General features: G+C 55.0%; 2 protein-coding genes across 4 annotated transcripts in view; one reads left to right on the top strand and one right to left on the bottom strand.

The window, feature by feature from the left end:
* LOC106995141 (putative bifunctional dTTP/UTP pyrophosphatase/methyltransferase protein) overlaps nucleotides 1-392 on the top strand; it is a 44,394-nt gene extending 44,002 nt beyond the window's left edge. Inside the window, exon 13 of the mRNA XM_077988167.1 lies at nucleotides 43-392. Coding sequence (XP_077844293.1) covers nucleotides 43-263 — 221 coding nt within the window. The 3' untranslated portion in view covers nucleotides 264-392. The remainder of the gene's footprint in view (nucleotides 1-42) is intronic.
* A 141-nt stretch (nucleotides 393-533) lies between these two features.
* On the bottom strand, nucleotides 534-14,321 carry LOC144338472 (uncharacterized). 3 transcript variants are annotated; one of them, XR_013412676.1, is made up of 3 exons: nucleotides 12,266-14,321; nucleotides 4,864-8,337; nucleotides 534-4,540 (listed from the first exon to the last, which is right to left on the bottom strand). XR_013412676.1 is itself a non-coding variant. In XM_077988173.1 (2 exons), the coding sequence occupies exon 2, from the start codon at nucleotides 1,849-1,851 to the stop codon at nucleotides 811-813; it is 1,041 nt and encodes a 346-aa protein (XP_077844299.1). In that variant the 5' UTR covers nucleotides 1,852-8,337; nucleotides 12,266-14,321; the 3' UTR covers nucleotides 534-810. The 3 variants fall into 3 exon arrangements, 1 of the variants encoding a protein (XP_077844299.1); XR_013412675.1 differs by having other exon boundaries at nucleotides 534-5,028; nucleotides 5,428-8,337; XM_077988173.1 differs by having other exon boundaries at nucleotides 534-8,337.
* Between the last annotated feature and the right edge of the window lie 148 nt (nucleotides 14,322-14,469).

Genomic DNA, 14,469 nt, shown 5'->3' with positions numbered 1-14,469 from the left:
CCTGGCTGGCCAGGACTCCGGCTCTCTGCTCTCCCCCCCCAGGGGCCGGCCTGCTGCTGGTGGAGACGCTCCTGGATGAGGAGAAGAGGGAGGCGCAGGGTGGCCTGATACAGTCGCTGAACATGCTGGTGCAGACTGAGGGCAGGCAGCGGAGCAGAGGCGAGTACCAGTGCTTGCTGGAGCTGCACGGCTTCCACCAGGTGCAGGTGGTGCACTTGGAGGGTGTCCTGGATGCCATGTTGGCCACCAGAGTGGCCCCCTGAAGCCCAGGCAGCGTGTTCATTATAGGGACGTCCTCCCCCAGGCTGCAGGTGGACCGCCTGGTCCCCAAGTACATAGGACAGTCACATAGGAGCGTGCAGTCGTGGCTGAATAAAGAAAGCAAAAGTCTGTCCGTGGCTCCTCTGTGAGAGTTCTTGATGAGGGAAGAGGCTGCATTTGGGGAGAAGGGGACAGAGGGTGCATTTGGGGAGGAGGGGATGGAGGCAGCATTTGAGGAGGAGGGGAAGGAGGGTGCATTTGGGGAGGAGGGGATGGAGGCAGCATTTGAGGAGGAGGGGAAGGAGGCTGCATTTGGGGAGGAGGGGATGGAGGCTGCATTTGGGGAGGAGGGGATGGAGGCTGCATTTGAGGAGGAGGGGATGGAGGCTGCATTTGGGGAGGAGGGGATGGAGGCTGCATTTGAGGAGGGGAAGGAGGCTGCATTCGGGGAGGAGGGGAAGGAGGCTGCATTTGGGGAGGAGGGGATGGAGGCTGCATTTGAGGAGGGGAAGGAGGCTGCATTCGGGGAGGAGGGAAAGGAGGCTGCATTCAGGGAGGGGGAAGGAGGCTGCATTCGGGGAGGAGGGGATGGAGGCTGCATTTGGGGAGGAGGGGATGGAGGCAGCATTTGAGGAGGAGGGGATGGAGGCTGCATCTGGGGAGGAGGGGAAGGAGGCTGCATCTGGGGAGGAGGGGATGGAGGCTGCATTTGGGGAGGAGGGGATGGAGGCTGCATTTGGGGAGGAGGGGATGGAGGCTGCATTTGAGGAGGGGAAGGAGGCTGCATTCGGGGAGGAGGGGAAGGAGGCTGCATTCAGGGAGGGGGAAGGAGGCTGCATTCGGGGAGGAGGGGATGGAGGCTGCATTTGGGGAGGAGGGGATGGAGGCTGCATTTGGGGAGGAGGGGATGGAGGCAGCATTTGGGGAGGAGGGGAAGGAGGCTGCATCTGGGGAGGAGGGGAAGGAGGCTGCATCTGGGGAGGAGGGGATGGAGGCTGCATTTGGGGAGGAGGGGATGGAGGCTGCATTTGGGGAGGAGGGGATGGAGGCTGCATTTGAGGAGGGGAAGGAGGCTGCATTCGGGGAGGAGGGGAAGGAGGGTGCATTCGGGGAGGAGGGGGAGGAGGGTGCATTCGGGGAGGAGGGGGAGGAGGGTGCATTCGGGGAGGAGGGGAAGGAGGGTGCATTCGGGGAGGAGGGGAAGGAGGCTGCATCTGGGGAGGAGGGGATGGAGGCTGCATCTGAGGAGGAGGGGAAGGAGGCTGCATTTGGGGAGGAGGGGATGGAGGCTGCATCTGGGGAGGAGGGGATGGAGGCAGCATTTGAGGAGGAGGGGAAGGAGGCTGCATCTGGGGAGGAGGGGAAGGAGGCTGCATTTGGGAAGGAGGGGAAGGAGGCTGCATTCGGGGAGGAGGGGAAGGAGGCTGCATTCAGGGAGGGGGAAGGAGGCTGCATTCGGGGAGGAGGGGGAGGAGGCGGCATTCGGGGAGGAGGGGAAGGAGGCTGCATTCGCAGAGGAGGGAGATGGAGGCTGCATTCGGGGAGGAGGGGATGAGGCTGCATTTGGGGAGGAGGGGAAGGAGGCTGCATTTGGGGAGGGGGGACAGAGGCTGCATTTTGGGAGAGGGGATGGAGGCTGCATTTGGGGAAGAGGAGGAAAAGGAGGCTGCATTCGGGAAGGAGGGGACGGAGGCTGCACTGGGGGAGGAAAGGAAGGAGGTTGCATTTTTGGAGGAGATGGAGGCTGCATTCAGGGAGGAGGGGGAGGAGGCTGCATTTAGGGAGGGAGGTACAGAGGCTGCATTTGGGGAGGAGGAGGGGAAGGAGGCTCCATTGGGGGAGAAGGAGAAGGAGGTTGCATTTTTGGAGGAGATGAAGACTGCATTCAGGGAGGAGGGGACGGAGGGACAGCAGGGAGGACCGTTCAGCCCGGCGGACGTCCTGGGAGCCAGCAGCCTTCCAGAGTAGCCGGTGGGGACTCGCGGGGAGGGTGGTGGGGACGGGGCTTTCTCACGGCTGCTACGAGGGTGCCGTCCACCAGGCAGGTTCTTGGTCCTTCTCCGCACCCCAGCCTGCATCTTCCCACCTTCCCCACGATTTCCAGTGTGTCTCCTCTGTGGGAGCACCGTCGCTGCCGCTCACCCCCGGACGCCCACAGGCCACAGAGTGGCAGTTCTCCGGGCAGCTTCCGTGTCTCCTGTCTTGGTGTAGAGACTGTCACGAGCGGGACCTCCCCAGCCCCTCCTGCAGGGCTGAAATGCGTCTGTAAAACACCCCCTCCCCGAGTCCAGGCAGGCCAGACTCACACCTGCCCTGCGAGGACCTCCTGGGCACACAGTCACTGCGGCTGTAGGGAGCCCGGCGAATCCACATTTCCCCCGTGCTCCACTCCCAGTTCCTGCTGCCGGGCTGTGTCCCGACCCTCAGACCTCAGTTGGCCCTGTGGGGCCCACACAGCCCCCTTTCCTCCCTAGCCCCTCCGGGAACAGCTGGGCCAACCTGGGGCTGGGCTGGGCTGGGGCGGAGCCCCTCAAACCACAGCCTTGACCTCCAGGAGCACCGAGGTTCAGGCATGATCTGAAAAGCAGGGAGAACCGGAGCAGACCCAGGTGATGTTTTTAGGGCAGACACACCCACAGCTTTCCCGTTCCCGGGCTGGGCGTCCGTCTGCGTGATATTTCAGCTGTTTTCCTTTTTTTTTTTGAGACAGAGTCTCGCCCTGTCGCCCAGGCTGGAGTGCAGTGGCCGGATCTCAGCTCACTGCAAGCTCCGCCTCCCGGGTTCACGCCATTCTCCTGCCTCAGCCTCCCGAGTAGCTGGGACTACAGGCGCCGCCACCACGCCCGGCTAGTTTTTTGTATTTTTTCTTTAGTAGAGATGGGGTTTCACCGAGTTAGCCAGGATGGTCTCGATCTCCGGACCTCGTGATCCACCCGTCTCGGCCTCCCAAAGTGCTGGGATTACAGGCTTGAGCCACCGCGCCCGGCCGGTTTTCCTTTTTTTGAGACGGAGTCTGGAGTTTCGCTCTTGCTGCCCAGACTGGAGTGCAATAGTGCGATCTCGGCTCACCGCACCCTCCACCTCCTGGGCGGCCTATTTCAAGGTGCCCGCTGGACAGGTGGGTGTGTGCTTTTCTGCAGTGGTCACGCGTGATCGCAACACCCAAGTCACAAGCTGCTGCACCCTTACTGTTGCCTGGCATCACAAAAGAATGTGTAGGTTGCTTTGTGCTTTAAGAAAACAGCTGAAATAGGCTGGGTGCAGTGGCTCACACCTGTCATCCCAGCACTGTGGGAGGCCGAGGAAGATAGATCACTTGAGGTCAGGAATTTGAGAGCAGCCTGGCCAACATGGTGAAACCCTGTCTCTACAGAAAATAACAAAAATCAGCCGGGCGTGGTGGCGGGCGCCTGTCATCCCAGCTACTGGGGGGAGGCTGAGGCAGGAGAATCGCTTTAACCTGGGAAGCGGAGATTGCGGTGAGCCACGATTGTGCCATTGTACTCCAGCCTGGGCAACGAGAGTGAAACTCCATCTCAAAAAAAAGAAAAGAAAAAGAAGAAAAAAGAAAACAGCTGAAATCGGCTGGGTGCAGTGGCTCACGCTTGTAATCCCAGCACTTTGGGAGGCCGAGGCGGGTGGATCCCCTGAGGTCAGAAATTTGAGACCAGCCTGGGCAACATGGTGAAACCCTGTCTCTTCAGAAAATACAAAAAATCAGCCGGGCGAGGTGGCAGGTGCCTGTAATCCCAGCTACTGGGGGGAGGCTGAGGCAGGAGAATCACTTGAAACCAGTAGGCAGAGGTTGCGGTGAGCCGAGATCGTGCCCCACTGCACTCCAGCCTGGGCGACAGAGCAAGACTCCGTCTTAAACAAATAAAAAAAAGAAAACAAAACTGATTTCTATATATTTTATGTAACATAAATTATGTGTTCTATAAATTCTGTAAATGATGCGTTCTATCCATATACAGGTATGTGTGTAGAGGTGTGTGTGTTCAGGTGTGTATACGTACATACACACCCATCTGCACACACACACACACACAGATACGGTCATACGTGTCACTGAACGACACGGACCTGTTTTGAGAAATGCGTCCTTCGGCAATTCTCTTTGTGTGCACATCACGGGGTGCGCTCACACATACCGCCGTGGCACACACAGCCTGCTACTCACCTGGGCTGTGTGGCAGGGCCCCGGGCTCCCGGCCTGCTACTCACCTGAGTGTGCCGAGTGCCGTAGGCTGCTATAACACAACGGTAGGTGTTTGTATGTCTACAAATAAAGACACAGGAAAACTACAGTATTACCATCTCCTGGGACTTCTGATGTCTACGAAGGCCGTTGTTGACTGAGGGAACGTTACCAGGCACGCGTGACTGTGTGTGATTCTGGACAGACTCCGTTTTTTTTTTTTTTCTTTTTTGAGACAGAATCTCGCTCTGTCGCCCAGGCTGGAGGGCAATGGCGCGATCTCGGCTCACTGCAACCTCCGCCTCCCGGGTTCAAGCCATTCTCCTGCCTCAGCCTCCCCACAGTAGCTGGATTACAGGCACCCACCACCACGCCCGCCTAATGTTTGTATTTTTGGTACAGACCGTGTTTCACCATGTTGGCCAGGCTGGTCTGGAACTCCTGACCTCAGGTGATCCGCCCGCCTCGGCCTCCCAAAGTGCTGGCATTGCAGGCGTGAGCCACCGCGCCTGGCCTAACCGCACTTTTTTTTTTTTTTTACGATCACACGTGGTGTCTCCATGGCAGGCCTAGATGGACCAGGAAGAAAATTCGACTTTGATGATGAAAGGGGGAGTCCAGAGCAGTGGTGCGTGGCTGTGGCCCTCACCGCTTGGCAAGCAGGAAGGATGAGGCTTCCAGGCCCCTCCAATCACACTGGCCTCAGCGTGGGGCCAGACAGGACAGCCGCCAGGCGATGCCACAGAGCCCAGCCCTGGAAAGCGGCCAGCCCTCCGTCCCTCCTACTCCCTCCTCCCTCCCTTCCCATGTCAGCCTGGCCCAGAGCTGTCCCTCCTTCCTCCCTCCCCAAGTCAGCCTGGCCCAGAGCTGTCCCTCCTCCCTCCCTTCCCACGTCAGCCTGGCCCAGAGCTGGGGCGACAGATAGCATCCCGGTCACCTTGGGCTGCCTGCAAGGTTTCCCCATGTACCTGCAGGACGCCATCTGTCTTAAGGCACGAAGGCCTCTGCAGGGTTCACAGACGGCTTCCACAGCTGCTCTCTGCTCCATCTCAGGTGACCACTGGCCATCTCGAAAGCAACCTGCTTTGATGGCTTTCAAGCCTGAAGCTCCCTCCTCTCCAGCCCCTGCCACTGGGGACGGGGAATCGGGACAGGATGGAGACAGAGGCAGGCCCAGCCCGCCAGTTGTAGGGGCCAGGGACAGATTCCCACCTCTTGGGTGCCCAGGGAAGGCCCCACCCCGGATTGAAACGTTCGTGGGTCCGAGAAGGTTCTGGGACTCTGCCCAGGAAAAGGCTGGCATGGGGGGCCCCTCGGTGGAGAGAACCACAGGCATCTGACCTCGGGGGAGCCCAGGCCCTGCGTGGTCTTGGCTGCTGGGAGTGGGCTGGGGGGCCACGTGATTGCAGCAGGACCTCCGGCGTGGCCTCCCTGTGTTCTGGTCCCCACGCCCATGTGTGCCCTTAAACTAAGGGTCCATGGAGGGCGTCCCCCAGGTGGAAGGAACCTGCAGGACACCCTCAGCAGAAGCCAGACACAGGGTCCCTGGGACCTGTTCCCTCTCACTCTCCCTTCTGTGTCTGCTGGAACTTTTTTTTTTTTTTTTTGAGGAGTCTTGCTCTGTCGCCCAGGCTGGAGTGCAGGTGGTGCGATCTCGGCTCAGTGCAATCTCCGCCTCCCAGGTTCAAGCGATTCTCCTGCCTCAGCCTCCCCAGTAGCTGGAATGACAGGCGCCCGCCACCACGCCCAGCTAATTTTTTTGTATTTTCAGTAGAGACGGGGTTTCACCATGTTGGCCAGGCTGGTCTCGAGCTCCTGGCCTCAGGCCTCTCAAAGTGCTGGGATGACAGGCGTGAACCACCGCGCCCAGCCCGTCTTTTTATTCATTGGAGTAACTGTGCAAAAGCAGCACCTCTGGACTCTGAGAGTCTCTGTGTGGCATGCATAGAACATCGCAAAGACTGCGATGATTTAAAAACCAGTGGCCGGGCGCGGTGGCTCAAGCCTGTAATCCCAGCACTTTGGGAGGCCGAGACGGGCGGATCACAAGGTCAGGAGCTCGAGACCATCCTGGCGAACACGGTGAAACCCCGTCTCTACTAAAAAAATACAAAAAACTAGCCGGGCGAGGTGGCGGGCGCCTGTCGTCCCAGCTACTCGGGAGGCTGAGGCAGGAGAATGGCGGGAACCCGGGAGCTTGCAGTGAGCTGAGATCCGGCCACTGCACTCCAGCCTGGGCGACAGAGCGAGACTCCGTCTCAACAACAACAACAACAAAAAAACCAGTGGGGTGACAAGGCTGGAAGTCTGTGCAGGGCAGCCTGGCCGGCCGGGTTCACCCACTCCCTCCTTCTCCACTCAGCGAGCACTGCACTGAGGGCCTGGTGCATACCAGGAGTGTCTGTCTGGCTCCAAAACACCCTCTGGATTTATCTGGGGGCTGGGGTGGTGGGAGGAGGACAACAGACCCTCAGGATGATGTTGAGTACACAGCTCCTCCCCACCTGCCGAGCTCAATGCCCTTTTCCAGAGTAAAGGTCTTAGGGGGCTCTTCGTGGGGGAGAGGTCTTGGGGGGCCCTTGTGAAGGGGGAGGTCTTGGGGAGCCTTCGAGACGGAGATCTTGGGGAGTTGTCTTCCAGGGGCAGGTCTTGGGGGGCCTCTTTGGGGGGAAAGGCTTTGGGGGACCCTCTTCATGGGGGAAGTCTGGGGGGCTTCCTTCAGAGGGCAGGTCTTGTGGGGACCCCTTTGGGGGAGGCCTTTTGAGGAGCCCTTTTCAGGGCGGTGGCCCTGGGAGTCCCTTTTCAGGGAGGAGGTCTTGGGGAGCCCTCTTCAGAGGGAAGGTCTTTTGGGGGTCCTCTTCTGGGCAAAGGGGTCAGGCCCCCTCATCCTGCAGTCTCATCAGCTCTCCCTGGCCCACACTTCTTACGGGCAGAGCCTCGGTAATGATTAATTACAGAACAGCTGCCGTGGCCCCACCCAACACAGAGCCTGGCACCCCACCCCACCCCGCAAAAAGCCCACCTCAGCCCTGCTCTGATTCCTTCCCGGCCATCGGATGAAGCCTAACGTCGCTTCCGGGTGGGACGTGGTGGCTCACACCTGTCATCCCGGCACTTTGGGAGGCCGAGGCGGGCCGATCGCTTGAGGTCAGGAGTTCGAGACCAGCCTGCTGCTTGGGCCCGGCACCCAGGATGTGCTTGGCAAATGCTTCTGGAATGGATGGATGACACCCCGTCTCTATTAAAAATACAAACATGAGGCGTGGTGGCACGCACCTGCAATCCCAGCTACTCGGGAGGCTGAGGCAGAAGAAACGCTTGAACCTGGGAGGTGGGGCTTGCAGTGAGCCAAGATCGCGCCACTGCACTCCAGCCTGGGCAACAGAGCAAGACTCCGTCTCCATACACACACAAAAGCCACCTCTACTTCTATATGAACCCACCACTTCTCTGAACCCCAGGGGGCTTTCTGGACGCAGATTCCATGACAGCACCCGCTGGTCAGGCAGCAGTGATCGCTGAAGCCACGCGGGTAATTTTATCAGACGCTGGCAGATAAGGAGTCCTCGTGGCCGAGTGCCTGGCAGGCGGATCGGGACTCATTCCTCTCTACTCAGTCCTTGGAGGGGGAGGGCGGTGAGAGACACAAGCTTTACTCCCACTACCCAGCAGCTGTTCTCTCCCTCACTTCCAATTCCCGGCTGTGAGGCTCACCTCACCCTCCTTTCCCAGGGAGGCCATGTCCCCGGGTTCCGGGGCAGGTGGCCCCAGAGGCTTCCCAGGTCATGCCCTAGTCAGGCATGGCGACTGCGTTGTTCCCTCCCAGATACGAGGGGCAAAGAAGTTAGCGTCCAGGGCTAAGTCCCACGTGCAGGACTCTGTACGGAAAAACAGCCCCAGTTAGCAATTCATCCATCCATCCATCCTTCCATCCATCCATCATCTATTCATCCATCCATTCATCCATCCATCCATTATCCATTCATTCCCGAATTTGCCGAGTGAGCACATCCATCTATCCATGCATCTATCCACCCACCCATTCATTATCCATCCATCCATCCTTCCATCCATCCATCCATCATCCATCCATCCATCCATCATCCATCCATTCCAGCATTTGCCAATCAAGCAATCCATCCATCCATCCATCCTTCCATCCATCCATCATCTATCCATCCATCTATTCATCCATCCATCCATTATCCATTCATTCCCGAATTTGCCGAGTGAGCACATCCATCTATCCATGCATCTATCCACCCACCCATTCATTATCCATCCATCCATCCATCATCCATCCATCCATCCATCATCCATCCATTCCAGCATTTGCCAATCAAGCAATCCATCCATCCATCCATCCATCATCTATCCATCCATCCATTCATCCATCCATCCATTATCCATTCCAGAATTTGCCGAGTGAGCACATCCATCTATCCATGCATCTATCCACCCACCCATTCATTATCCACCCACCCATCCACCCACCCACCCACCCATTCATTATCCAACCATCCATCCATCCATCCATCATCCATCCATTCCAGCATTTGCCAATCGAGCAATCAATCCATCCATTCATTCATCCACCCCCCCACCCCCCCCACCCATTCATTATCCAACCACCCACCCATCCATTCCAGAATCATTTGCCAAGCAAGCACATCCATCTATCCATCCATCCACCCACCCATTATCCATCCATCATCCATCCATTCCAGAAGCATTTGCCGATCAAGCAATCCATCCATCCACCCATCCATTCATTATCCATCCATCCATCCATCCATCATGTATCCACCCATCCATTCCAGAAGCATTTGCTCATCAAGCAATCCATCCATCCATCCATCCATCCATCCATCCATCCATCCCAGAAGCATTTGCTCATCAAGCAATCCATCCATCCACCCACCCACCCATTATCCATCCATCCATCCATCCATCCATCCATCCATCCATCCCAGAAGCATTTGCTGATCAAGCAATCCATCCATCCACCCACCCACCCATTATCCATCCATCCATCCATCCATCCATCCATCCCAGAAGCATTTGCCAAGCACATCCATCTATCCATCCATCCACCCATTATCCATCCATCCATCCATCCATCCATCCATCCATCCATCCATCCCAGAAGCATTTGCCAAGCACATCCATCTATCCATCCACCCACCCACCCACCCATGATCCATCCATCCATCATCCATCCATCCATTCATTCCAGAAGCATTTGCCAGCAATCCATCCACCTACCCACCTATTCATTATCCATCTATCCATTCATCCACCCACCCACCCATTATCCATCCGTCCATCATCTATCCACTCATTCATTCCAGAAGCATTTGCCAATTAAGCAATCCATCCATCCACCCACCCACCCATTCATTATCCATCTATCTATCCATCATCCATCCACTCATTCCAGAATCATTTGCCAAGCAAGCATATCCATCTACCCATCCATCCACCCACCCATTCATTATCCATCCATTTATTATCCATCCATTCATTCCAGAATCATTTGCCAAGCAAGCATATCCATCTACCCATCCATCCACCCACCCATTCATTATCCATCCATTCATTATCCATCCATTCATTCCAGAATCATTTGCCAAGCAAGCACATCCATCTACCCATCCATCCACCCACCCATTCATTATCCATCCATTCATTTTCCATCCATTCATTCCAGAATCATTTGCCAAGCAAGCACATCCATCTATCCATCCATCCACCCACCCATTCATTATCCATCCATTCATTCCAGAATCATTTGCCAAGCAAGCACATCGATCTATCCATCCATCCACCCACCCATTCATTATCCATCCATTCATTATCCATCCATTCATTCCAGAATCATTTGCCAAGCAAGCACATCTATCCATCCATCCACCCACCCACCCACCCATTCATTATCCATCCATCCATCCATCCATTCATCCATCCATCCATTCCAGAAGCATTTGCCGATCAAGCAATCCATCCATCCACCCATCCATTCATTCCAGAATCATTTGCCAAGCAAGCACATCCATCTATCCATCCACCCACCCACCCATTCGTTATCCATCCATCCATCCATCATCCATCTATTCATCCATCATCTATCCATCCATCCAGCCATCCAGCCATCTATTATCCATCCGTCCATTATCCCTCATTCCAGAAGCATTTGCCAAGTGAGCACATCCATCTATCCACGTATCTATCCACCCACCCGTTCATTATCCATCCATCCATCCATCCATCCATCCAGTCATCCATGCATCTATCTATCCATCCATCCATCATCCATCCATTCCAGCATTTGCCGATCGAGCAATTCATCTGTCCACTCACCCACCCATTCATTATCCATCCATCCATCCATCCATCCATTCCAGAATCATTTGCCAAGCAAGCACATCCATCTATCCATCCACCCACCCATTCATTATCCATCTATCCATCCATCATCAATCCATCATCTATCCATCCATCCATCCATCCACCCATCTATTATCCATCCGTCCATTATCCCTCATTCCAGAAGCATTTGCCGAGTGAGCACATCCATCTATCCACGTATCTATCCACCCACCCGTTCATTATCCATCCATCCATCCATCCATCCAGTCATCCATGCATCTATCTATCCATCCATCCATCATCCATCCATTCCAGCATTTGCCGATCGAGCAATCCATCCGTCCACCCACCCACCTATTCATTATCCATCCACCCATCCATTCATTCCAGAATCATCTGCCAAGCAAGCACATCCATCTGTCCATCAATCCACTCACCCACCCACCCATTATCCATCCATTATCTACCCGTCCATCATTGATCCATCCATATCCATCATCCATTATCCATCACCCATCCATTCATCCATTATCCATCCATCCATCTTCTGTTCGTTATCCATCCATTCATTCATCCATCCATTCATTATCCATCCATCACCCATCCATCATCCATTCATTATCCATCCATCCATCCATCATCCATCCATCCATCCATTATCCATCCATCAATCCATCCACCCATTATCCATCCATCCATTATCCATCCATCCATTATCCACCCATCCACCCATCATCCATCCACCCATCATCCATCTATCATCCATCCATCCATTATCCATCATCTGTTCATTATCCATCCATCCATTATCCATCATGTATCTATCCATCCATCACCCATCTTTCCATTCATTATCCATCCATCCATCCATCCATCCATCATCCACCTACCCATCCATCCCAGAAGCACTTGCCAAGCACATCCTGTGTGCCAGGCCCAAGCAGGCAGGCATCCTCCTGGCTCGGAGAGGAGCCTGAGCAGAGCCCACAGACAGCACCACCCTGCTGGCGGGTCACCAAGCCACCAAGCCAGTGCAGGCTGAGGGCTGAGCACACAGAGCGCCATCTCAGTGTCTGGACATGGTTAGCCGTCCCCACCCGCATGGAAGGAACCTTCTTCTCTCCCCTAAGACAGGCTTTGCAGACTTGGAAAGGGAACACCGTGTTCCAGGGCCCAGGCACTGAAAACCAGCACCAGGGCCCCGTCCTGCGCGACCTCGCTGAGGCTGGGAAACCAACACAGGCCTGTTGGGCGCAGCGCCCCAGCAAATTCCCCACCCCTGCCCAGCACCCACAGTGCTCCCGGCCTCCTGCAGGGAGCCTGGCTTGGTCCTGGGTCCTCAGAGGACACTGTCCACCGCCGGGGCCCTAGCAGAACCTCAGGAATGTGCTTGGTCTCCACGCCCTCCCCACAGCAAGGGCCCAAGGTTAGACCTACCCATGCTTCAGTGACTTCTGAGCCACCCGTCCCGCCGCCCAGCTGCCGCTCCAGCCTCCAGAGCCGGCCCCAACCTCCAGCCCCAGCCTCAGCCGCTCTCCCTAGAGGTCAGAAAAAGCCTCAGGCAGGGCTCACAGCTGCACCCAGGAGTCACCCAGGGTGAGTCCGCTCTCCAGGGCAAGCGGGTCCCTGCTGTCCACCCACAGCCAGGGACTGTACCTCCTCAATACACAAGGGAGATAAAGGAAAAACAAGAGCGAGAAAGCACAGGGAGAGAAAAGGAAGGGAGAAGGAAACGGAAAGAAGAGGAAGGAAAAGAAGGGAGGAAAGGAAGGAAGGAGAGAGAGCGGGAGGAGAGGAAAAAAGAGGGAAAGAAAGGGAGCGATGGGGAAAGGCAGGAAATGAAGCGAGAGAGGGAAAGAAAAAAAAAGGAAGGAAAGACGGGAGGGACGGACGGGAGAAAGGGAGGAAAAGGGCAAAGGAGGAGGTGGGGAGACAGGAAAGAAGGAAACGGGGAGGGAGGAGAGAAGAAAAAGGAAAAAGAGGGAGGGAGGAGAGAAGAAAGAGGCAGGGAGGGAGGAAAGAAAAACAGGCAGGAATAAGAAAAAAGAAAGGGAGGCTGGGCGCGGTGGCTCACGACTGTAATCCAGCACTTCGGGAGGCCGAGGTGGGCGGATCACCTGAGGTCAGGAGTTCGAGACCAGCCTGGCCAACATGGTGAAACCCCGTCTCTACTAAAAATAAAAATAAAATAGCCGGGCGTGCTGGCACCAGCCTGTAATCCCAGCTAGTTAGGAGGCGGAGGCAGAAGAATCTCTTGAACCCGGGAGGCGGAGGTTGCAGTGAGCTGAGATCATGCCACTGCACTCCAGCCTGGGTGACAGAGCGAGACTCCATCTCAAAAAAAAAAAAAAAAAAAAAAAGGAGAACAGGGAGAAAGGGAGAAACAGACGGCAAGAGAAGAGCGAGACAAGAAAGAATAAAAGAAAGGAAAAAGAAAAAGAGAGGGAGAAAGGGAGAGAGGGAGAAAGGGAGAGAGGAAAGAAAAGAACGGAAAAGACACGACCAGGCACAGTGGCTCACCAGGAACAGTGGCTCACAGCTGTCATCCTAGCACTTTAGGAAGCCGATGTGGGCGGATCCCCTGAGGTCAGGAGTTCGAGACCAGCCTGGCCAACATGGTGAAACCCCGTCTCTACTAAAAAATATAAAATTAGCCAGGCGTGGTGGTGGGTGCCTATAATTCCAGCTACTCGGGAGGCTGAGGCAGGAGAATCCCTTGAACCCAGCAGGGGGAGGTTGCAGTCCAGCCTGGACAACAAGAGCGAAACTGTGTCTCAAAAATAAATACATAAAACAAACCGGAAAAGAGAGGGGGGAGAAAGGGAAGAGAGGGAGGGAGACAGGAAAGAAAGAGGAAAAGGGAGGGAAGGAGGGAAAGGGAGAAAAAGGAGGAAGGGAAGGAAAGAGAAAAAGAAGGGAAGGAAAGAGAAAAAGGAAGAAGGGAAGGAAAGAGACAAAGGAAGAAGGGAAGGAAAGAGAAAAAGGAGGAAGGGAAGGAAAGAGAAAAAGGAGAAAGGGAAGGAAAGAGAAAAAGGAAAAAGGGAAGGAAAGAGAAAAAGGAGGAAGGAAGGAAAGAGAAAAAGGAGGAAGGGAAGGAAAGAGAAAAAGGACGAAGGGAAGGAAAGAGAAAAAGGACGAAGGGAAGGAAAGAGAAAAAGGAGGAAGGAAGGAAAGAGAAAAAGGACGAAGGGAAGGAAAGAGAAAAAGGAGGAAGGGAAGGAAAGAGAAAAAGGAGGAAGGAAGGAAAGAGAAAAAGGAGGAAGGAAGGAAAGAGAAAAAGGAAGAAGGAAGGAAAGAGAAAAAGGAGGAAGGAAAGAAAGAGAAAAAGGACGAAGGGAAGGAAAGAGAAAAAGGAGGAAGGGAAGGAAAGAGAAAAAGGAGGAAGGAAGGAAAGAGAAAAAGGAGGAAGGAAGGAAAGAGAAAAAAGAGGAAGGAAGGAAAGAGAAAAAGGAGGAAGGAAGGAAAGAGAAAAAGGAGGAAGGAAGGAAAGAGAAAAAGGAAGAAGGGAAGGAAAGAGAAAAAGGACGAAGGGAAGGAAAGAGAAAAAGGAAGAAGGGAAGGAAAGAAGAAAAGGGGAGAAGGAAAAAGGGAGAAAAACGTAAGAGGGAGGGAGGAAAGAAAAAACAGGAAGGGCGGAGGGA

Source organism: Macaca mulatta, chromosome X, assembly GCF_049350105.2.
Source record: "Macaca mulatta isolate MMU2019108-1 chromosome X, T2T-MMU8v2.0, whole genome shotgun sequence".
Taxonomy (NCBI): domain Eukaryota; kingdom Metazoa; phylum Chordata; class Mammalia; order Primates; family Cercopithecidae; genus Macaca; species Macaca mulatta.
The sequence above is the reverse complement of the archived record's forward strand: the minus strand, read 5'-3'. Positions and strand labels throughout refer to the sequence as shown.